This window comes from Lolium perenne, chromosome 3 (assembly GCF_019359855.2).
Source record: "Lolium perenne isolate Kyuss_39 chromosome 3, Kyuss_2.0, whole genome shotgun sequence".
Classification (NCBI taxonomy): domain Eukaryota; kingdom Viridiplantae; phylum Streptophyta; class Magnoliopsida; order Poales; family Poaceae; genus Lolium; species Lolium perenne.
In genome coordinates, this window is record NC_067246.2 from 38,059,322 (window position 1) to 38,084,479 (window position 25,158).

A 25,158-nucleotide genomic window follows, 5' to 3' on the forward strand; every position below is an offset into this window, starting at 1 on the left:
ATAAATAAAGGTCAAAATTCTATGGCAAATATTGTATTGATTAAAACAAGGGTTACTACCTCCGTTTCAATTAATAAGGCTTATATTACTTTTGGAAAGTCAACCATGTAAAATTTAATCAAGTTTTTAGAAAAATCCGTGTAAAATACAATATAAATATTATTAGATACAACATAAAATATATTTTCCCGTGTAATCTATCTATACCTAATAATAAAAGCAAAAGGTCTTCTTGTTCGTCCGTCAAAATTACCCCTGATGTTGGCCTAAATTATGTCACCCTGCCACCGCCAAGTGATCGAAAACGATTCGTCTGTAATATTCAGTCGCGCTTCACGTCACGTCGAGTCGGTCAAGCCGCCTGGCCCATCGACTGGTGGCCCGGCCCACTGTGTGCCACAAACAGTTCCACTTCTTCTCCGCTGACGCAGAAGAAAGCTCCGCCATGAGACTCCTCACGCGAATACTGGTCCGGCACGGATTGTTCTCGACAAATTTGAGAGAGACAGGTGTTAGAAGCGATAAGAAGTGATCTTAGTGTCTCAGCTTTTATTGGATTTTGTCATAGACCCTAGATCCAATTTTTCTTCATGCTCATAGTTGATGGATGCCTATCACGAGTATATGTTGGTACAAATATATACTATGTTATCAATGCGGACATCACCGGTGTGCAACACCACTGCAGACGACATGCTTAGAGAAAATTCTCCCATGCCACATATTGGTTATCCGACTTTCATTTTGCTGTTTATTTGAATATTAACATGGTAAAGAACTCTTGTTTGGACTCACGATATCGCAGAGGTTATGGGTTATCACATTGGTGTTACATAATTGGTGGTTTAGATGGGCATTTTAAACTAAATGTTTAGCACATCGTTTCCTCCAAAAGCGAGTTCGAATGATGTGGATATGTCTATATCTCTATATTTTAGTGCAATATCAACAATAAATAATGTTCATAGCCAGGTATCATTCTCTTTAGCGGCAACAAGATAACTTTTCCGCTCCTTAGGATTTATTATGTTCATCATGAATAGGAGAAAATGTGGCCATCACCGACGACGGTAACAAAGAAGATAAGTGTCAATATATATAGTTTGCTAGAGCGTTTGAATATCAGTTTCTTCCGGTGCAACGCACGGGCATTTTTCTTAGTAAAATATCATATTTGTTGATAGATTTTTCTAAAAATTTGGTCAAACTTCACTTGGCTTGACTTAAACAAATATATAAAAACCTTATTCATTGAAAGAGAGAGTAATATTTAGTAACAATTAAGTAAGTAAAAATGTTTAGTATAAATACATGTGATGGATCGGGCAACCTCTTCAGAACTTTGATTATACATACACAAAAGAAAGAAAACAAACAAGCGGCACATTACTTGTTACTAGAAGTCTAGTAGTTTAACAAAGACCAATGAGATCAACACAGAGAACGGTTTTAGCTGGGCCACCAAGATGGATAATATATAGCCCTACTCATGATTGTATATATGAATTAGATTGGAGGAACATACATATCTCCCGATGTTACCTGCTCATCTTTCTGAATATACACACCAAGAAACTTCCTTGTTTTTTAGGGTCAACAACAACAAGCCTCCTTCCACCTCATCTTCGCATTAAAGTCCTTTTGTAGGATGGTGAGATGACAGACGCTTGCGGTTGACTAAGAAACTGAACTTGCTGGACATGAAGGATGGTGAGAGGGCCAAGCTACATGCTCCATGCCGCCGCCAATTAGAGCATTGTCAAGATGGGGGAAGAGCATACACATCTTACTCTAAATTTGTGCCCTCCGTGATGCGGCGCCTCTGAAAAATCTAATCCAACCCCTAACTACTTGCCAAGGTTGAAGTGTCGAGGTCCTCACCTCCTGCTGTCGTTGGAAATAGTAGAAGGAGGAGGGAGGGACTCACAAACTCTTTGACAACGAGAGCGAGCAATGTTGTTTGCCGCTCTAATCGGTTCCTATAGGAAGGACGAGAAAAGACGTGACGTTTAGCACTTATCCCAAGAGAAAAGTATTAAGAACGAGTCGTCGTAAAGTACACTCGTTATCATTAGGAAAAGGGAAAAGTTCAAAACAAAATCTTGTAGGTAAAATCTAAATCAACCCCAAGCTCCAAATAACCGAAAGTTGCACTCTAAACTTGTCAATTCCGGTCTATTTCGAAACTTATCAGCTCAGGGTTTAAAACAGACCGGATCAACAAGTTTCAGAGTACCAATTTTGAGATTAAGAGTTTGATGTTCGGTTTAGCTTTTGACTTACTCCTTTGATCCATATTAATTGACGCAACTTTATTTACATATAGATGTATCTAGTCAATAAACATCTATATCTAGATAAAGTGAAGTCAATTAATTTGAATCGGAGGAAGTACAATTTTAGGGTTTGTTTTGCAAAAAAAATCTGCGAGGAAAATGGTTTTGGACTTTGGTCCGCGCAATCGTCCTCGCCACACCGTGTTCGTGTCTTCATGACTCCGTTTGCGCGCTGGGAATTGAATGAAGGGTCAACGCGTCGATTCGGCTCGTCCACCGTTTATTGTCGCGGGGTACCGAGGCGGCGAGGCCGTCCCGAGACGAAGGTCCGGCCTCCTTCACTTACCTGCCGCTTACCTAATCTGTTCGTTCGACTTCCATACCCCGCTTTGTTTCTGCTCCGGCAATCCTTTTGTTTGTAGTCAGTCCGGCCTGGCCTCTCTCCAGCACTCCTCCCTGTTTGCTCTGCTCTGCTGCTCCTTTCAGTTCAGGTAGCCAGGCGTATGCCTTGTGGTTTGATTTGCTAATTTTGGGGCATGCAGCCGGGAGCACCTGAAAACAACTTTTAGCAATTTTTCTCTAGCTAGTTGTACTTCGCATGTGCTAATATCATTTGTTTTCAGTAAAAAATACAGATGTTTGCTTTTCTCTGTTGATCTTTCTACACCGTAGGTCTAATCTGAGCTTTAAAAGGATGGACAAGTCCTGCGGTTGTGAAACATGCAAGAAATGGGCTGAGCACTACTACTGGGACCTTTCAGACGATGAAGGCAAATGTTTTTTCAAGGTTATAATGGATGATCTCCATGAGATGGTAAGTTTATCCCCCAATCCTGTACTGTAGCTACTGTAGTTCCTTATTAGAATATGCAGATATTACGTGCTATCTTTAAGTGAACAAGTGGTAGCAGAGATCAATATAATGCTATACTCGTTATATTTATTTAGGTGGTAGATTAAAATGTCTAGTTAGTGGAAATTTTATGAGTTTTTGTACTATAATCATTTCTCAGTATAATCTTGAATTGCAAATGCCCTAGGCCTGTAAACTTCAGTTATTCTGGAAGCTAATATGAATTTAGGGTTTCAGTCTAATGCAATGGCAGCTGCAATTTTTTTCTCCCCGAGAACATGGCAGGTCTAATTTCTTCTAATAATAATTATAACCAATGCTTTTATTTATGGAGCTGGCCTGCCAATATGATTTAGTTGCAAACTTGCAATCATGAAAGTCACTTTAGTTTGACTAAGTTGCATAGATATGTTTCCCAAGGTAGCATTCAGCTGTGCAGTAATGTTGTTACAATCCTACTACTCCCTGCAGACAATACCAGAGAAGTTTGCACAACGTTTCAAAGGAAAGATATCTGGAACGATCAAACTGGAAGTGCGGAGCGGCAGCATTTGCAACGTTTCAGTTGAGACATGTGCTGATAAAATGATCCTTCAATCTGGATGGGATGAGTTTGTCAGTAAGCATGACATAGGAAAGGGTGATTTTCTGGTATTCAGATACAATGGAGACTCCCAGTTTAAAGTTGGAATATTTGATCCAAGCGGCTGCGAGAAAGCATTGTCTTGTGTAAGCATCAACAACCCTCCTCCTGCAGAGACTGTAGAGAGTTCTTATGAGCATCATTCTAGGCGATCTCTTGACAACACCATGGAGAAGAGTTCTTCATCCACTCCCTCAGAGCCAGGTGACGTATCACAACACTGTTTGATTGTTATATGTTACAGCTATGTTCAGTAGCTGATTTCTCTTCATTTTCTTGAAACAGGTGATGCTTGTGCGTCACAAGATGATTTAATTGCAAACAATATTCCTCCATACATGATTGCCCATAATGTTCATCTAACACCAGTGCAAAAGGATAAAGTGGAGGAGGTTGTCCAAGATATCAATTCTGACATCCCTGTGCTCGTCACCATGATGTGTAAATCCAATGTTAACAGAGAGCAATGCAAATTTGTGAGTACCATGTTCCATATTTGCAAATATCACATCTTTGGTTAGATTAATGCTGCCGAACTCCAAAATCCTTTCTACCAGAAGCACTTACTTAGTATATGAGAACAAACCTGAAAGCCTGCACTACTGTGTCATCCGATCAATCACTTGGAATACTTTTCCTTTTTTTAATTGCACAACTGTATTTCTAAAAAAATGAAACAATACTGTTGAATTGTGTTTGACCTTTCTGAAGACGCTTTTATTTTGTTTCCGATCTGTGACAGGCATTCTGGAAAATATATTGTGATATGTACCTACCACAAGAGAAGCAACGAGTCGTTCTTCAGCGGAATGGCAAGAGGTGGACAATGTGGCTTAATGGTGCTACCAGCCCCGCCAGGAGTCTTATACATGGATGGAGACGGTTTGTCCTCGACAATGACTTGCAGGTTGGTGATATCTGCCTCTTTGATCTGCTCAACAACAAGAAGATGTGCACGATGAACGTCCATATTATCTGCGCTATGAAGCGTGGCAGACGGTGATCAATGAAAAAGCATATGCTGGTTGCGATGAGCTTAATATTGCATTTAATTTGTGTCTGGGTACCGTAGTTACCTCAATTGCTCAATGATGAAAATGGATATTGCATCGTCGGTCGGATGCATTATATGTATGGATGCAGAGTGAAGTGGCATGGAAAAGTCCTTTTAGAACATGAGCACCAGTGCTCCTGCCATGTGGATATGTCCTACACCGTTGGTTTTTTCAATCGGTTCATCCATGTGTCCGTATAGTTCCAGTATAGGGATAGTTTGATTCTGGTATATGGGGCTGTAGAGCAGCAGAACTCTGTAATTCGCTGGGCTGTTCTTTTAATGAGGGGACACATGCGAGGCAACTGTGCTGAGGGCATCTCCAGCGGCGCGCGTCCGTTTGCGTCGGCCCTTTTGGTCGAAAACGACCGCGCGTCCGTTTGCGTCGGGGGATGGCTCCAGCGGCACGACGCATTTTTTTAGGACGAATCATTTTTTTGAACTGAAACATAATTTACAAAAACTGAAACATAACTTACATACTTGAAAACATAAAAAAAAACCTAAAACGCCTACTGCTGCGTCGCTGTCGAGCAAGATGATCTCCGGTACGTCCCACGGCCAGTAGCCATCCGGGGGAGCGTACGCCGGGCGCGATGGCGGTGCTCGAGGTTGAGGAGGCTGCGGCTGAGGCGGCGGTGGAGGCGCCCAGGGCTGCGGCTGTGGCGGCGGATGAGGAGCCCAGCCATAAGGCTGTGGCGGCGGTGGGGGAGGCGCCTAGACATAAGGCTGTGGCGGCGGTGGGGGAGGCGCCCAAGGCTGTGGCGGCGGTGGAGGAGGCGCCGCCGAGTCCAGAAGCGCCTGTCGAAGGGCTTCATCGGCGGACAGGCCAGGCGGCATGACAGCGGTGGCGTAGCGGGGCAACGGCGGCTGCACCGGCGCGTCGTACTCGGAGACGAGGAGGCCGAGCTTGGCCATCTCGTCGTCCGTCATGTTGTCCGGGAACTCGAAGTTCCGGCCCTCCGCCATGGCCTGCTGCCATTCGTGGAAGACGAGGCCGACGTAGTCGTCGCTGTCGTCCTTCACCTCCTCGCTATGGTACGCGAGCGCCTCGATGTAGTCGTCGTCGTCGTCGTAGACGGCGTAGGCTTCGTCATCGTCGTCCTCGTCCTCGCGGTCGTTGTGCTGCGGCTGTTCACGTCGCGTCGGCGCCTGCTGACGACGCGTCGGCGCCTGCTGACGACGAGCCGGCGGTGCAGGGCCGAAGGGATAATCCCTGTCGCCCATGAAGCCAGCCCGTCGTCTGCTGTCCGTCTCCGTGGACAGGTACGTACGCCAACTCTCCGAGTCGATGGCGTACGCTGGATCGGCGCGGAGGTCCTCCGGCAGATATCGCCTCCTGCGCCGGATCTCCTTGGTCCGCTCAGCCTCGCGCGCAGGTACTGGAGGGATGGGCACCCGGCGGCAGCTGAGCCGCCAGCCGCCAGGCAGCTGCACGCCGGACCAGGCGTCGCACGGCACCCATCTGCCGTGCATGAGCCTCCCCACCGTGACGGGGAGCGGCACCTTCTTGCTGCCGCTGCCGGAGGCCTCGAAGTCGTTCTTCTTCCCCATGGCGCAGCGGCGGTTGTGGTGCGAGTAGAGCTGTGGGCGAAGGAGCAACGCGGCCGCTGGACTTTTAAGGGCGGCCGCGCACGGGATACGATGCCATTGAAGGCGGCGCAGAAGCCCAGCCGCCGCCCGACAGTGCACGCGCAGAACAGGAAGCTGCGGCATTCATGGCGGCGCAGACGCGGAAGCGCTGACCGCGGAAGCGATGGCCGCGGAAACGATGCCCTCCATGCAAGCTCGCTGCCAGGCGGGCCCGGTGGAGACCGCAGCGGACACTTTGCGCGTCCTTGCAGCGTCCGCCGAGACGCAAACCTGCCGCATATTTGGGCCAGGTTTGCGTCTCCGCGGACGGCCCGGTCACTTTACGTCATGCCGCTGGAGAGGGTGCCAGACGTATTTACGATCAAAGCGGACGCAAACGGTCGACGTGCGTCGCGCCGCTGGAGATGCCCTGACACGGTGCTCCTGTTTCGTGCTGTGTGTTGTCTGCTGTACTTCTGTGGTGGGCAGGTTTATTAAATTCCAAATCAGCAGGTCAGTTGTATGCCTTGCTCTGGCTCAGCTTCAGTGTGGTTACAATAACCGGCTTCTAGTGTGAACACGGCAACTCCTAGTGTTTTACAAAAGAAAATGAAACGTTGATGTTCAATCATTGCTGCACCGCAAACTGTGGCATATTTTCAGTTTTCTCATTTTTCTTGTTTGTTATTACTAAAATTAAATCACTATTTCAGTATAACCAACTTTTCTAAATAAACCGTCGTGTCAACTAAAATTTAGAGTATATCCACTCGTTGGTGTCCCCGGTCTAAAATTCGGTGCAAAATAGCGTCGGATTTGAGGCAATTTTAGCTCGGGGAGTGCCGAACTTCGAGTCGCCCCCAAACTAGGCCAGCTGGAGGCTTGAATTACTGCCCAATTTCTATCAAAACAAAGCAAAATTCGGCTAAAAGTTAGGCTAACTACGGGGATTCCATTATCCGGTGCAAAATAGCGTCGGATTAGAGGCAATTTTGGCCTGGGGATCAGAACTCCCAGTGGCCCCCCATCTAGGCCGGCTGGAGGTTTGAAGCACAACCCAATTTCTGTCAAAACAAAGCAAGATTCGGCTAAAATTTAGGCTAACTGCGAGGATTTCATTAATGATAGGGGAGTTCGATAGATTTTCGTCGAATTCATACATGTATTCGAATTCGACGTAGTTTAGGCTACATAAAAAATTAAATACACACACACACACATATATATATATATATATAGGTGTTCTACATGCCGAGCTGCCTGTAGAACGCCGTGTGGTCGCCGCCGTTGCCGTCGTCCGACACGCGGCTACATTCCTCCCTACCATTGTTGTCGTCGTCGAGGACGATGACACCGCTGCATGAAAGGGTTTGTGGCGCCGAGCGCGGAGGCGTGGCCGGCTTGGGCTTCATCGGCGCCAGGGACGGTGATCCCTTACTATTGTCGATGTTATTCACACGCAATTGCTTCACAATATCTTTGGTATAGTTATCCATATGACGATGGGACCGCGAGTGCAATTTTTCACAACAAGAGAGTGATGTTTTGGCACATGGGAGCATATGATCCCCATATTTTGAAATGCATGTTAAACACATTTTGATTTTTTTTTAAAAAAATTGAAACGAAAAATTTGCATCTACATCTTTAGGTGCTACGTGTTCACAAAGTCGTTTTACAAAAAATTGACTTGTTGTGTGGCGTGTGTAAAAAAAAATCAATGCTAAAAATAAGGCTTTTCAGCAGATAAATTTTCTCTTTTTACATAGACCACAAAAAATATTGGTTCCTCGTAAAACTTAACGAACGCATATATATTATGAAGATGTACATGTAGAGTTTTTTTTCAAATTTTTTCAACATTTTAAAATATAACTTCTTGATAGAGGAAGCATATATACACGAAACCAAATTGAATTTCCGCCTGATCAACTCTATCCTAAGCAACATTCCAGCCATTGTCTAGACTGCACGGAATATATGGCTCCAAACTCTGTTCGAATCAGCTGATGACCCACGCCCACCCAAATTAATGAACTGCTCCTACTCATCGACGAGAAATGTGCCCCCAAAGCTGGCACACCGAATCTGTTGGTCCTAGCATGGCAGCATCCCACCTACCTACTGTCTCCAGCCCATGTATCCCATATCGTATTTCCATATTCCAGCTGCTTGTATTCAATAGAAATGCATTCTGGCACAGATTTCGAGGCCTAAGGCAGCGAACCACGCACAGCCACCTGGTGAGAGCACTGGTGCTCAGGAGCATGAAATCCCCTTCCCATTGAACTTCAGTTCAGTCTTGTAACTCTCTTGGATTACGATGATTTCTTTCTGGGCAGGCATTTACAGACGAGTTATGCTAACGAGTTAAGTTTGTTCACTAGTGTTTCTACTTACTGCACTGCCACTTATTTCCTGCAGTAATTCTTGTTGTCTGTTTTTTTTGTTTGAAGGAAACTGAACATGTGAAAACGTGTTAATACACCTCACTGAACACGCAGACACGCCTATCTGAGCGCACAATATGAAGCGCCACGTTGTGTTGTTTCAGTATTCACAACATAGTTTACTGTTGGGTGTGTGTTTTAAAATCAGTTGGAGATTGGTGACATCTGTTAGGGGAGGTTATTGAGGTGTTACCTGAGTGTTTGAGGGTGATACCCGAACGTGTCCGTGTGTGTGACGTAACACCTGAGTGTAAGGAGGATGGTGCCTGAATGTGTAAAGTAGGTACCTGAAAGGATGACAGGCTGACAATGTAAGTGTAGTACTCAATTAGTGTGTTGTTTGCGGTAGTACCCAATTTATTCCTTCTAGAGATCAGGTTGTGGATGGTTTCTTCAAACCCTTATCGGGATTGTTTAGGAATTAATGATTGAGAGAATCAAGTGATTTTTCATTGATGGTCATTGAGGGTATATATATCCACCGAACAGACGCAAATAAGGCGGTTACAAAGGCACCTCTTGAGTATTACAACGTTTTGACAAAACTAACTATCTACTTAGCTTAGGACCTAAGCTAATCTTAATAACTGCCTAGTTAGCTTAGTATCGAAGCAATCATATTTCTAACACTCTCCCTTGGACAACGCTGTTTCTTGAAAATCGCTTCCGTAATCTTCAAGATCTTCTCGTATAGTCTTGAAAAATATTCTTGCTTATACATGAGGATGTCCTTATACACAATGGTACTCTTTGTGAATATTTTATCATCTTGAAAGTCATCATCTTTAAAATCTCTCCCCCAAAAACCCTGTAGGGAAAATATGAGGAGAGTTGTATTTGATATTGATAAGGGGTTGTCCAATCTTCTCAGTAAGCACGATGGTGGTGATGAACACACGATGAACACAACGGAGATAACACGATGAGGAGGTGGAGATAACTTGTATGACGTCGACGAAGTCTCTCGATTGATTCCTATCGTCAATGCAACAGTTCTCAACCCTGCAAGATATTCGCAACTCCACACACTTGCGCACGTAGCCGCCGACCACGAAGAGGTAATTTGCAACCGTTTAATTCCCAATGGAACAATAGATCACACAAACTTTCGGTAACAAAACACCAGATCGATGCGAATTGGTGTATAGATTCAATAGAGTTGCAAACCAATCGACTATGAACTAGGGTTTATCTTAAACGTGGTCTAAACCTAATTTGGGGGCGTCCTGGGCACTTATATAGGGGTCCAGGACGACCAGAAGTCGGTAATAATGATACCAAACCGACCTAGATCGAGATTGGGTCGAGACTGACTCGGACACGGCCGGCCTGGGGGCCGATCGGTCGGGTCAGGGAGCGGACGGCCCGGTCAGAACCGGACCAGGCGCCGGGCTGGAACCTGGAATGGGTGCCAGGGTTCCAGGACAGAGCCCGGTTGGCACCGGTGCAGGAGCCGGTGGGCGCCGGGCTCATCCGGCGTGGGAGGCGGTGCTGGGCATGGCCCCGGGCCGGCCGGCGTGGCGGCCGGTCGCGCCGGCCGCCGGGTGTGGCGCCAGCCTGGACTTCTTCTTCTCCCTCCTTCGCTCATGCCTCCCTCTCCTCCCTCGCGCGTCTATGGGATGTCTTCATGTCCAGCTCCATGTCCAGCTGCTCCTCTCCTCCTCGTGCGATGCTTGCTCCATCTTCGTACCTGATTATACATAAGTAAAAGGACTTAGGCAGTATAAAGTTCTCATCGATCAAAGTACCATTTAGGAGTGAATTCACCTGCTCCTTAAGTAGCTTCGCACGATCCCTTGTAATAGGCCCAATCCTGACTTCACTGGACTTGAGCTTCACAGCAGCATCCTCTTCATCATGTAATGACAGAGGTAGTAGTTTGGTAGGGATGTCCTCATCATCTCCCTCCCTGATACGTCCAAAACGTATCTACTTTCCCGAACACTTTTGCTATTGTTTTGCCTCTAATTTGTGTATTTTGGATGCAACTAACACGGACTAACGCTGTTTTCAGCAGAACTGTTTTGGTGTCTCGTTTTTGTGCAGAAATCCAACTTTCAGGGAAATCCTCGGAATTTATGCGAAATGTCCTATTTTCCCAGAATACTGACGGAGCCAGAAGGGCAAGCCAGGTGGGGGCACGAGGGCCCCACACACTAGGCCGGCGCGGCCCAGGAGGGGCCCGCGCGGCCCTAGTGTGTGGCGGCCTTGGCTGGCCCCCGACGCCCTCTTTCGGACTACTTATTGCCTTCGACCTAAAAACGCACGGGGAGAAGTCGAAGTCGCCAGAAACCCTCCAGAACGCCGCCACATCGCGAAACTCCGTCTCGGGAGCCAGAAGTCTCCGTTCTGGCACTCCGCCGGGACGGGGAATTGGAGGAGATCATCGCCACCATCACCACCGACGCCTCTCCATCGACCAGCCATGTTTCCCCCATCCATGTGTGAGTAATTCCCCCGCTGTAGGCTGAAGGGGATGGTAGGGATTGGATGAGATTGGTCATGTAATAGTATAAGATTGTTAGGGCATAGTGCCTAGTGTCCGTAATTGGTACTTTGATGATATTGTTGCAACTTGTTATGCTTAATGCTTGTCACTAGGGCCCGAGTTCCATGATCTCAGATCTGAACATGTTATTACTTCATCATGATATTCATTGTTTATGGTCTTACCTGCAAGTTGTATACACATGTCGCTGTCCGGAACCAATGGCCCCGAAGTGACAGAAATCGGGACAACCGGAGGGGATGGTAGTGATGTGAGGATTACATGTGTTCACGGAGTGTTAATGTTTTGCTCCGGTACTCTATTAAAAGGAGTACCTTAATATCCAGTAGATTCCCTTGAGGCCCGGCTGCCACCGGTTGGTAGGACAAAAGATGTTGTGCAAGTTTCTCATTGCGAGCACGTACGACTATAATTGGAACACATGCCTATTGATTGCTTTGTACTTAGACACCGTTTTATTATTATCTGCAAATGCCCTGCTTGATTGTTACATGAGTTTCTCTCATCCATGCAACGCCCGTTATCCGTCCCCGTGCCTACAGTATTTTAATCCTGCTGTTTACTATAATCACTACTACCGTCTCTGTTACTCTGCTGATGTTATTTCACTATCACATCGCTATAAAACTCACATTACCGATAAACTCTTGCGAGCAAGTCTGTTTCCAGGTGCAGCTGAATTGACAACTCCGTTGTTAAGGCTTTCAAGTATTCTTTGTCTCCCCTTGTGTCGAATCAATAAATTGGGTTTTACTACCCGCGAAGACTGCTGCGATCCCCTATACTTGTGGGTTATCAAGACTGTTTTCTGGCGCCGTTGCCGGGGAGCATAGCTTTATTTGGAAGTTCACTTGGATTGATATTGTTCGCTGCAAATTCTCCATCATGGGTAAACCTCGCGATCCTAAAGTCGCCATATTACCATCCACTACAAGAAAAGGTACAACTCTGAGTACCTCTGCTGCTCTTGATTCACCATCTGTGATTGATAAACTTGTTTCACCGCCACATGCTTCACATGCTGGTACTTCTGCTGAATCTGAAAATTCTTATAATATTAATGATGCTTCTGCTGTGCTTGATGATAGTGGCTCATTGGGATCTTTTCTAGATGATACAATTGCTAGGTCTAGACAAATTGAAAATACTGAAACTCCTAATGCTACTACACCTGTTAATTCACCTGAACTTGATTATTCTAGTGATGATCTTGATGAAGATTATGTGGAGCTTAATGATGATTTTATTAATAGATGCAATGCTACTGCTGATGCAAGCAAAATTAAAAAGTTTCTCTCACAATATACTGTTAGACATAAGTTATCTCCTGATCCTAAATTTGCCACATCTCCTATATGCATTAAGGATAAAGATTATGATTTTTCTCTTGATCTATCTCATATAGCTATTGTAGAGAAAGCACCCTTTTGTGGTACTGAAAAAGAAAGTGCTGTAGAACACATGATTGAACTTTCTTCTATGAGTAGCTTGTTTTCTGATGATGTCAAGATATGTACTTATTTTGTCGCTAAATTTTTTCCTTTCTCATTAAAGGATGATGCTAAAACTTGGTATAATAATTTTCCTCCTGGTTCTATTAAAAGTCCAACTGATTTGCGTGATGTTTTCTTTCGAAAATACTTTCCTGCTAGTGCTCAACATGTTGCTTTACAGAAAATTTATAGATTTGACCAGGGAAATGAAGAGAAATTGCCTGAGGCTTGGGCAAGATTTTGTTCTCTTATCAGAGCTCGACCTGGACATGATTTAGAAAAGAATGATCTACTTGATATATTTTATAGTGGACTAACCATTGAGTCTAGGGCATATTTGGATAGTTGTGCTGGTTGTGTTTTCAGGAAAAGAACTCCAGACGAAGCTGAAGAATTATTGGCTAAAATAGGCCAGAATCATGATGATTGGACTACGCCTGAACCAATTCCAACGCCAATATTGAAGAAGAGGGGTTTAATTAAATTGAATGATGAAGATATGAGGGAAGCCAAGAAGTCTCTCAAGGAGAAAGGTATTAAATCTGAAGATGTGAAGAATCTACCTCCCATAGAAGATATATGTGAGATAATTCCCCCTTCATCCATGATTGAGGTAAACTCCCTTCAGCGCTTTACTAGGGAAGATATTCCGTATTCAAAACCTCCTGCGAATGCTTAGATGAGTTTGATAATTATATTGTTAAGCAAGAAAATTTTAATATGAGAGTAGAGAATCACCTAATGGAAAATTCTCGAGCTATTGGTGAATTGCATGGTATTGTAGAGAGAACCTCCAATGATGTTAAGATGTTTGTTAAACATTTTCAAATGGTTCAAACTCAAATTGATCAACTTACTAAAGTGCAAAATGACTTATTAAAAAATAATTCTAAAGAGAAACATGCTTATGAAGTAACAACTAGAGGTGGTGTCTCTACCCAGGATCCTCTATATCCTGAAGGGCATCCCAAAAGAATTGAACAAGATTCTCAACGAACTGAAACTAGTGCTCCATCTAAGAAAAAGAAAAAGAAACATAAAACTGTTGTAGAATCCTCTGAGCCTGTTAATGATCCTAACAGTATTTCTATTTCTGATGCTGAAACTGAAAGTGGTAATGAACATGATAATAATAATGGTAATGATAAGAATGATGCTTCTGATAAAGAAGAGGTTGAAGAAGAACCTGAAAAGCATGCTAAAAATAAAAAGTATACTAAAGAAGATTTTATCGCTAAGAAACATGGTAATGAAAGGGAACCTTGGGTGCAAAAGCAAATGCATTTTCCTGCTAAGAAATTAAAATCAAAGGAAGAAGAACACTATAACAAATTCTGTGATTGGATGAAACCTTTATTCCTGCAAATACCTTTGACTGATGCTATTAAATTGCCTCCTTATTCAAAGTATATGAAAGATATTGTGTCTACCAAAAGGAAAATTCCTAATGAGGAGATTTCCACTATGCTTGCTAATTACTCTTTTAATGGTAAGGTTCCAAAGAAGCTTGGCGACCCAGGTATACCGACTATTCCTTGTTCTATTAAGAATAATTATGTTAGAACTGCTCTATGTGATTTGGGAGCCGGTGTTAGTGTTATGCCTTTCTCTCTTTATAAGAGACTTTATTTAGATAAGTTGATACCGACTCATATATCTTTGCAAATGGCTGATAAATCTACTGCTATTCCTGTTGGTATATGTGAGGATGTTCCTGTTCAAGTTACTAATAACTGCTTGATATTAGTAGATTTTGTTGTGTTGGAAATGCCTGAAGATGATAATATGTCTATTATTCTTGGGAGACCTTTTCTTAACACCGCAGGGGCTGTTATTGATTGCAATAAGGGAAAAGTTACTTTCAATATTGATGACAAGGAGCATACCGTTTATTTTCCCAAGAGGATTGAGAAAGCATGTGGAGTTAATACAATTTCTAATGTGAGAACTATCAAAGTGGGAACCATTGATTGTCCTATATATGAGCCTAAAGAAGAATATCAAACTCTTGTGATTGGATCCATATCAATACAATTCAAGGTAACATGATTGATTTGAGGTTTATTTCTTCTTATGCTATGTAAAATTTATTTGGTGGCAAGACTTGATCAACCTTGTTAACAAATACTTTTTATATGCATAGAGGAGGTAAACAACATCTCTTTCTTCCTCCACTTGTTCTACTTGCTGTAGCACTTTTGTTTTGTAAAGTTCCTTAGTTAGTTAGAGATTTCAAAAAAATTCCTGGCCAGTAATAATAAACTTAATACCCAGAAATGTGCATTTTTCAAAGTTTTCAAAAATCCACAAAAATTATACCATTGGTCCTATTTTTTGACGAGGCACCTGGGAGCACCTGGGGATGACCAGTGGGGCACCCCAGGGTGGCACCCCACAGGCCGGCGCGGCCTGCAAGGGGGGCGCGCCACCCTGGCGTGTGGGTCCCCCTTTGCCCCACTTCATCATCTCTTCCTCCCACTCTCTTCTCTCTCCCGAAAAAAAATCGCACCAGGTTCCTCTCACTCGCGTTTTTGCTCAAGAGCTCCAGATTTCTCGATCTCTTTGCTCAGCCCAGATTTCTGTCTGAAATTTGGCACGTTTGCTCTTTGGTATGTGACTCCTCCAACCATCCAAGTAGAATTTTGTTTGGTTGAGTATATCTTGAATATTTTGCTGCTGTAGGTAACATGTTTACTGAGCTTGCATGCTTGTTCTAAGAGGTAGAAACTAGTTTTGATGCATGATTAGTACTCTAGCAAGTTCCTATGGTAGTTTCCCTCAATTATATGTCACCAAATCAGATTTTATATTGTTTGTTGAAAAATTTCAGAAAAGGGGGATGGACAACTTTAACTTTGGAGAAGTGTTCCAAGGGGAGACAACAAGCACGGGGAGGCCCTCGAGGTCATCCACCCGATTCAGGCAATCCTACAATGAGGATCTCATCGCACCAAGCTTCACACCCGAGGAGGACAATGGAGTCCCTAATGCTTCATCCTTCCCATGTTATGACTTTTTGAGAAATGCAGGTTTGTTGGATGATTTCTTGACCCTTGTCGGTAAGGCAGGCTTAACCACCTATGTGGGAGATGAGAGTGAGCAATACTACACGCTCACTAAAATCTTTGTGGAGAGCTTCAAGTTCAACAATAAGCACTTTCATCCGACAGTTTCGTTCAAGATCTATGGTAAACCTATTACTATGAAGTTGGAAAATTTTTGTGCTGCATTGGGTATTGCCCCTGTAGGTACAGCAAGGAAGATCGAGGATAACCCCAAGGAATTGCTGGAGCTCTATCGAGGGATCACCAATGATGATTCTCGCACCATTCAGCGTGGCAAGATAAGAAACATCCAACTCCCCGCCATTAAGTATTTTGCTTATTACATTGGAACTAGCATTCTTGGTAGGGAAAACACTAGTAACATATCTAGCTATCACCTTGGTTTCTTAATTGCTGCACTCACTGGGGACACACCTTATCATCTTGGTGCTCTTGTTGCTCGCCGCTTGTCTAACAAGGGGCCTATATTTGGAGGAATTATTGCTTCGCGCGTTTTAGCATATTTAGAGCTTCCTCTTGACCCTACTGATGTAAAAATAACCCCTATGAGGCTCGATATTGCTGCTATGAAGAGTCACCAATTTGTTACGGCCGACTCTAGTTTAGATAACATTGTCTATAGAATATTGTTTGCTGACGGGGAAGAGAGGGAAATCCTTTTGCCGCAGCCAGATTTGTTCAGTATTGACAGGAAACCATGGTCGCGCTCTAAGGAGGAGGTGGATGAGCAATTGAAGATACAAGGCTTCCACCAGCAGCATGACTCCGAGGACGCCGAGCCCTCTTATGACTACACCGTCACGTATCCGGGTGCTTCTTCCAGCACATACCCGGAATATGATCCATCTTCGTCATACTACGAAGGTGCTACTTCATGGGCACCATGGGATTGATCTCCACTTAGGCCAAAAGACTAAGCTTGGGGGGAGGTATACCGGCATCACTCATTGTTTGCATATTATGGTTGCTGGATACTTGTATATACTTGTTGAGTTTCTTTGAGTGGTTTTCTAATGAGAGGAAGATGATATTTGGGGAGGTGCTGCCTGAAAACAGATTCTGGACTGTCACTAGAAAAATTCGTGCGCACAGCCAGAACGTTATTTTGAGCTGCCAATTTTTGTGCATGTTCCCCAGGTTGTTATCTAACTTTCATTAGTTGAACACTTTTCGAGCTGAGCAACGGAAGATTTTTGTAAAAATCGATTTATGTACTGCTGTCAAGTTTTGGCAGATTTCTGCCATCTTACTTTTCTGTGTTTCTTTTAGTTTTCATTTTCTTATTCTTACTTTGTTTCTTTCCTAAAACACAAAAAGACCAAAAATATTTCTGTTGTTTCTCTTCACCACTTGTTTATTTTAGTTTCTTGATTTTATCTTGCTTTATTTGCTATTGCTAGTTTGCTATAAGAAAACCCAATTTTTTTTTGCTTTGTTTGCTTGCTTCCTTTTGTTCTTGTTTCCAAATTCGAAAACACCAAAAATATTTGCTGTTCTTCTTTGGTTTTGTAAAGTTCTTTATGAGTTCAATGGTCTTCGGTGGCTGGAGCGTGGTTTTCGTTCCATATTATTCAAGCTACACAAGTGAAAAGGCAATAATGACGATCTACGACAATCTGATTGTGGTGAGAGGCTGGTATGAACTCTATTTGTTTTCATTTTTGTACATACACTCATCCATGTGAGCATGCTTAGTTGGTTCATGTGAGGTATATGTCATTTAAGAAAGTCTAGTAGTTCATGATCTCTCATGTTTAGCTCCAATTTATTAATATGAGTAGCATGTCATGGATGTTTGCTTGCATTGTTTTATTCATAAATAGGTATGATATTGTGGTATCCTCCTCCGAATAATTCGTTTGAATTAACTTGGCACATGCTCACGCATGCATATGACTGAACAAGAGTCAATTAAGCCTCAATGATTTACATTGCCTCAGAGTTCTTGTATCACTTTTATGCCTCAGCTAATCTATTTTGCCGCAAGCATGATTATGACAGTTACTGCTCTCTTGATTGCCGCTTCCTAGTCTATTGCTAGCCTTCGCTTGTACTGAGCGGGAAAGCTGCTCGTGCCTCCAAACACATGAAAACCAAGTTATTCCAGAGTGTCCACCAATAAATACCTATGCATGGCATTTCAAACCATTCCAAGTAAATTCCCATGCGCTACCTTTAAACCTTCAAAATGCTTCTCAATTTGTGTTAATGTTTCATAGCTCATGAGGAAGTATGTGGTGTTTATCTTTCAACCTTGTCATTTACTCTTGATGGACTTTCATATGGACTAGTGGCACATCCGCTTATCCAATAATTTTGCAAAAGGAGCTGGCAACGGGGTTCCCAGCCCCAAATTAATTAACCTTCATAAATTTATAAATAGACACTCCTCCATGGTATGTGATTGTTGGTTGGCACCCGAGGATTCGGTTAGCCATGGCTTGAGAAAGCAAAGGTGGGGAGGAGTGTCATCTAAATAAAACTAAAATAAAAAGGCACTCCTTCATGGTATGAGATTGTTGGCAGGCACCCGAAGATTCAGTTAGCCATGGTTTGTGAAAGCAAGGTTGGAAGGAGTGCCACCCAAAAATAAAGTTTCATGGGAGCCGCTTTTGAAAGTCTGGTTGACGAGGTAGTTAGTGTACCCATTACCATTCGTTGACAACAACAAACACCTCTCAAAATAATCTTACTCCTGTTTTAAAAATGAAAAGCTCTAGCGCATGTTAATCCCTGCTTCCCTCTGCGAAGGGTCAATCTTTTACTTTTACATTGAGTCTCCATCCTTTCTTTGAGTACTTTCTTGAGAGCACAACTGTCATTCTTAGTGTAATATGCTTGTCTCAAAATATGATTGACTGTGGTATAACTTTGATGCTTTTATCTTTGACAATCACTATTTCTAGTCTTTCTATGAACTTCAGAGGTGCCTGAGCATTTATGTTTTGCTGATCAAATATGGGCAAGCGAGATACCACTCTATCATACTCTTTTATGAACATTGCAATCCTGCTTATATACGTGATTCATGATGCTTATTATTAATTGTTGGTACTTTTCCATGATTGACATAGCTATTGGATGATCTTATTTGCATGTATCTTATTATGAACTGCCTAAGTGTTAGCCATAGCATGAGAATATTTACATCATATGAACAAATGTGTTCGTGAAAGTTCTTTTATCGCTCAGTTGTTAACTGAATTGCTTGAGGACAAGCAATAAGCTAAGCTTGGGGGGAGTTGATACGTCCAAAACGTATCTACTTTCCCGAACACTTTTGCTATTGTTTTGCCTCTAATTTGTGTATTTTGGATGCAACTAACACGGACTAACGCTGTTTTCAGCAGAACTGTTCTGGTGTCTCGTTTTTGTGCAGAAATCCAACTTTCAGGGAAATCCTCGGAATTTATGCGAAAGGTCCTATTTTCCCAGAATACTGACGGAGCCAGAAGGGCAAGCCAGGTGGGGGCACGGGCCGCGCCGGCCTAGTGTGTGGCGGCCTCGGCTGGCCCCCGACGCCCTCTTTCGGACTACTTATTGCCTTCGACCTAAAAATGCACGGGGAGAAGTCGAAATCGCCAGAAACCCTCCAGAACGCCGCCACATCGCGAAACTCCGTCTCGGGAGCCAGAAGTCTCCGTTCTGGCACTCCGCCGGGACGGGGAATTGGAGGAGATCATCGCCACCATCACCACCGACGCCTCTCCATCGACCAGCCATGTTTCCCCCATCCATGTGTGAGTAATTCCCCCGCTGTAGGCTGAAGGGGATGGTAGGGATTGGATGAGATTGGTCATGTAATAGTATAAGATTGTTAGGGCATAGTGCCCAGTGTCCGTAATTGGTACTTTGATGATATTGTTGCAACTTGTTATGCTTAATGCTTGTCACTAGGGCCCGAGTGACATGATCTCAGATCTGAACATGTTATTACTTCATCATGATATTCATTGTTTATGGTCTTACCTGCAAGTTGTATACACATGTCGCTGTCCGGAACCAATGGCCCCGAAGTGACAGAAATCGGGACAACCGGAGGCGATGGTAGTGATGTGAGGATTACATGTGTTCACGGAGTGTTAATGCTTTGATCCGGTACTCTATTAAAAGGAGTACCTTAATATCCAGTAGATTCCCTTGAGGCCCGGCTGCCACCGGCTGGTAAAACAAAAGATGTTGTGCAAGTTTCTCATTGCGAGCACGTACGACTATAATTGGAACACATGCCTATTGATTGCTTTGTACTTAGACACCGTTTTATTATTATCTGCAAATGCCCTGCTTGATTGTTACATGAGTTTCTCTCATCCATGCAACGCCCGTTATCCGTCCCCGTGCCTACAGTATTTTAATCCTGCTGTTTACTATAATCACTACTGCTGTCTCTATTACTCGTCGTTATTTCACTACCGCATCTGCTATAAACTGTTATTACCGATAAACTCTTGCGAGCAAGTCTGTTTCCAGGTGCAGCTGAATTGACAACTCCGTTGTTAAGGCTTTCAAGTATTCTTTGTCTCCCCTTGTGTCGAATCAATAAATTGGGTTTTACTACCCGCGAAGACTGCTGCGATCCCCTATACTTGTGGGTTATCACTCCCCCCTTCAAAAGGCGTCGACCTCGACGCTCCAAGGTCTTCTCTGTCATATAGTGTCAAATCAGCCACATTGAAAGAATTGCTGACACTAAACTCATCAGTTGGAAGATCTATAGCATATGCATTGTCATTATGATCTTCGCAATCACTTTGTAAGGACCATGACCACGAGGAAGCAACTTGGATTTCTGTAGCTTCGGGAACCTATCCTTACGCAAATGAACCCATACCATATCACCAGGCTTGAACAACATCTCTTTGCGCTTATTGTTCATCCATGTAGCATTGTTCTTGCCTTTCTTCTCTATCAGCTCTTTAGTCTTCTCATGTATCTTCTGTACAAAATCTGCCCTCTTTGATGCCTCCATATTGACTCTCTCATGTATGGGTAGAGGCAACAAGACAAGTGGAGTAATGGGTTTGAAACCATACACCGCCTCAAACGGACACAACTTTGTGGTAGAATGTACCGCCATGTTGTAAGCAAACTCCACATGCGGCAAACAATCTTCCCACTCCTTCAAGTTCTTCTTGATCATGGATCTCAACAGTTGTGACAATGTTCGGTTCACCACCTCAGTTTGACCATCAGTTTGGGGATGACAAGTAGTGCTGAAAAGTAGCTTCGTCCCTAGCTTTCCCCAAAGTGTCTTCCAGAAGTAGCTCATGAACTTGACGTCGCGATCAGAAACAATAGTCTTCGGGACTCCATGTAGACGTACAACACTACAAGAAAAGTTTTGATAGACAACGTCCCAAAATCGTCCGCTAAGGGGTATTTTTCGTCGCCTATGGGCCTAACCCGACGATATGGGTTCTGTTGTTGAAACTGCGTCAGGCAAAGTCCTACGACGATTTTTTCGGTCCGTCGCGCTTGGGCGCCCTTCCGCCACGGAAAATCGGACCGTTGCAGAAGTGTTTCCGGGAGCCCGTTGACTGCTGACGTCATGCAAACTGACACGTGGCAGAGGCCGTTAACTGGCAGTTAACAGCGTTAACCGGCTGAAACCCCGTGGTAGATGGTAGGCCCACACGAGGCCTGCCACATCTTAAGCGGGCCGGCCCATTAAGTTTGCAGGCCGGGCCAGCTGACTTAGTTTGACCGGTCAACTATATAGCTGGGCTGGTCCATTAGTTACGTGGGCCGGGTGACAAGGTATTAACTTGTCAATGCCTACGGATTGTAGACTAGGGTTTAGTTAGATGTAGAGGGCAAGTAAATCTCGAAGGTTTCAGCCGAAAAGTACTCGACGAATATAAAACTAGGGTTGTGTTGACAGTAGATTCGATGCTTTCTTTGTCCCTCGACTCCCCCTTATATAGGAGGTGGAGCCGAGGGATTCGTATTGTACAAGTTACAGAGTCCGGGAAGGTTTCTAACTCATCCCGCAAGATTACAAACATCCTCTCCTAATACAACTCTAGATTTCCTTAATAACAACTTGGACTTCCGATTCTTCTTATTTTTCGAGTCATGGGCCTTCAGTAAACCCCGGGTACTATCTTCGGCAGGCCCATTGGGGATGCCTATGTCAGTAGCCCCCGAGATTTTGCTTGAATCGCAGAATCAAGGAAAATCTCCACTGTTTAGTTTTACTCTATAGCTTTAAACTTCTCTATATTTCTTCATACGAATTTCTATATTTACAGGGATAATGGTGATTGGGGCTAGTTCATCTGACGGATCAGGTACTAGTTAACTGCTCTAGTGGCAATCCGCAAAAACCTACTTCAAGATCACGTCCCTGGACATGATCTCGGGATACTGGTGTAAACTTGGACAGGTGCCGCTTAAGGTCTTACCATTCTGTCGAGTCCCAGTCATATTTTATCGGGTACCTAACGCGTCCGTTAGGATTTTTCTTCGTATCTGTTGATACGGATAGAAGTAGCAAACCGACGTCAGAGACGGCGCCACGCCACTCAGAACGGATCTGGTTCTTACCTTCGCAAAGTTTTGCGGCATTCAGAAATTGTTCGCAACTTTAGCGTTCTGAGAATATATTGTCGAGTGCTTATTCGGCTGTTGGAATGGCACATTTTATTGAGTCAACTGATGACTTATATTGCTTTCCCGATGGGAGTATATGTAGAGTTACTTTAACTCGAAATATACTCTCTTATTCTTCTATCTTTTTTTTTTATAATTTCATCGGGCACGCGAACAGCGTTCCCGATGGGAGTAACCCCCGAGGCTACAGCCAAGGACTTGTGCTTGGGTGTAGGCTCCACATTTTATGCCGCTATATTTTCTTTCTCTTCCGAAATTTTCAAATCTCTCGGGTGCGCGAACAGCGCTCCCGATGGGAGTAGCCCCCGAGGCTATGAGCAAATAATTTGTATTTGATCATAGGCTCACACCATATCTATGTTGTCTTTCTCAAACTTTTCATTTGTTTCAAAGTAGCCCCCGAGCATTTGGGCAAAAACTTGTATTTGATCAAAGGCTCCCGAAATAATCAATAATCTTTTGCTGTCGAAATTTTTTGTCATGCGTCTTTGTCGAAAATTTCTCTTGTCAAGGTGACATCATTGCTTATGATAGCCACGATTACTGTATCGGGAATATGCGAGAACCTCTTCTCTCTCTGCCTTGTGGGTCCAATTTTCCTATCCAATCGACACGTCGTGCAAGTGGGGGACACACGTCCTCCGCTTTTTCTGGCACTCATACTGTATCGCCTGTCCGTTCACTTCTCAGTAAAAATCCATTTTTACCCCTTGTCCACGTGTTTGCCATCTGCATCATAATTTTTCCATCCAACGGTTGCGTCGACTCGCCGCACCACTACATAAAGCCATCATCTTCCTCCTTAAGCACTTTCGCTCGCGCCACATCTGTACTCCTCCTCTGCAAATCCTCCATTGCTTCCCTTGCTTCAAGCGCTCAACCACTCTCACACCCTTCGCCGCCAAGTCCATTGATGCCGCCACGCATTCGTTTGACTAGGCATAGCACGCTGGAGTCGAAGATGACGACAACAGATCTGGGAAGCGCCAAGTGGGAGAGATCCAAGATTTCTGCCCAAGACATCAACTTGCTGAGGAATATGGGATTCAACAAGAAGGAGGACTCGCTCCAATTCCCCAAGGAAGAGAGCTACCCGAAACCTCCAATCGACTATCGGGTTAGTTTCGTTGACCACCTCATCCGAGGTCTTTCTCCTCCAATCCACGAGTTTCTCCGTGGTCTCCTTTTTGTCTATGGGCTTCAGTTACATCATCTGACGCCCAATTCCATCCTTCACATCTCGATTTTTATCACACTATGTGAGTGCTTCCTCGGGGTCCAACCCAATTGGGCTCTGTGGAAGCGCATCTTCTGCATCCGCCGTAATGGCTCTCACAACGTCGCCTATAACATTGGCGGCGTTGTTATCTGTGTTTGTTCTGATGTCGAATATTTCGACGTCAAATTTCCCGACTCCGTCCAAGGTTGGCGGAAGAAGTGGCTGTACATCCATGAGGAAAGCTCTAATCCAGTGGAGGAAAACATCGCCCCTTTTGACGGAGAAGCCAAAATCCTTTGCCGCCATTCTTGGGATGCTGAAGCTACTGATGCTGAGAAGTTGGCGACAGAGGCGTTGATGACTCGCATCCACGAGCTACAAAACACCCGCGGCAAGGAACTTTCGGGTATTGAGATTACCGCTTATTTCCTTAGGACTAGGGTACAGCCTCTTCAAGCTCGCAAAAACCCCTTCTGGAAGTACACTGGTGAAAAAGATGTCGATAGGCTCTCAAACGATCTTCCTTTGAAGGATTTTGAAAAGCTTATCCGCAAAATCTCATCGCTCAACAAGAAGGATTCAGTTCCAAGTTCTTGCCGTATTGCGCCATATAGTAGCGCCAATCCCCTTCCCGAGGTAATTTTCCTCTTTTAATTGCTATATTGCCTCCTCGAGTTTATTATTTGTCGACTACTATCTTGTTAACACCTTTTTGTCGACGTTCTTTTTTTTTTCTTTTCTCAGGACCACCCTGTCCTTGTTTCTCTTCCTCCTCTTCCTGAAGGTGGAGAAGTTGAGGACCGTACCGTTGTCGACGATGACAACCAAGGCACCTCGCGCCCTGCCACTGAAGTCGCGGGTTCCCACAAATCCGCGGCTTCCGCTGAGTCAGAAGCCACTGCCTCGACACACTCTCTTCCTCACGCTTCTCCAAGGATGAAGAGGAAAAGGGATGAAGTCAAAGATTCCGGCACCTCCAAAGCCGAAGAAGCTGAGCCTTCAGATGGGAAGGCAGCTTTCAATCCATATACTGATGTCCTCGTCAGCTCGTAAGTTACTTCTTACTCTTTATTTTTTTGTTTTGACGTTTCTTGTCTATCTTGCTTCTTATACTGCCGCCATTTTTATTGTAGTGATGACGAGGAAGAGGAACAACCTACTGACGCGGCTGCTCGAACGAGCACGTCGCGTACTTTAGTTGTGTCCAAAACTCAGCGTGATGGGGAGGAAACTTCGCCTCCTCAACAAAACGTCGAGCATTCGACTCCACCTGCGAGCCCCCGTGCCTCTTCGCCAAAGAGGGCAAGGGTCGAGCCATCCAAGGAAACCATCATATTCCCTGGTGACTCTTCGACACCTTCATTAGATGATGTAAGTGTTTCAATCTTCTCTTTTTTTACTCACGTGCCGAG

At 44.2% G+C, this 25,158-nt stretch overlaps 1 protein-coding gene across 1 annotated transcript; it reads left to right on the forward strand.

The window, feature by feature from the left end:
- The first annotated feature begins 2,906 nt into the window (after positions 1-2,906).
- Positions 2,907-4,920, forward strand: LOC127338041 (putative B3 domain-containing protein Os03g0621600). The gene is made up of 4 exons (XM_051364322.2): positions 2,907-3,090; positions 3,601-3,976; positions 4,058-4,248; positions 4,515-4,920. Exons 1-4 carry the CDS (start codon positions 2,971-2,973, stop codon positions 4,773-4,775), a joined length of 948 nt encoding a protein of 315 aa, XP_051220282.1. The 5' UTR covers positions 2,907-2,970; the 3' UTR covers positions 4,776-4,920.
- Positions 4,921-25,158: the final 20,238 nt, after the last annotated feature.

Bases quoted from the DNA above. Each gene is read 5' to 3' on its own strand.
- LOC127338041 (XM_051364322.2), top strand. From the start codon at position 2,971: ATGGACAAGTCCTGCGGTTGTGAAACATGCAAGAAATGGGCTGAGCAC. The intron at 3,977-4,057 runs GTGACGTATCAC...TTCTTGAAACAG, and splicing joins ATCCACTCCCTCAGAGCCAG to GTGATGCTTGTGCGTCACAA. The intron at 4,249-4,514 runs GTGAGTACCATG...GATCTGTGACAG, and splicing joins ACAGAGAGCAATGCAAATTT to GCATTCTGGAAAATATATTG.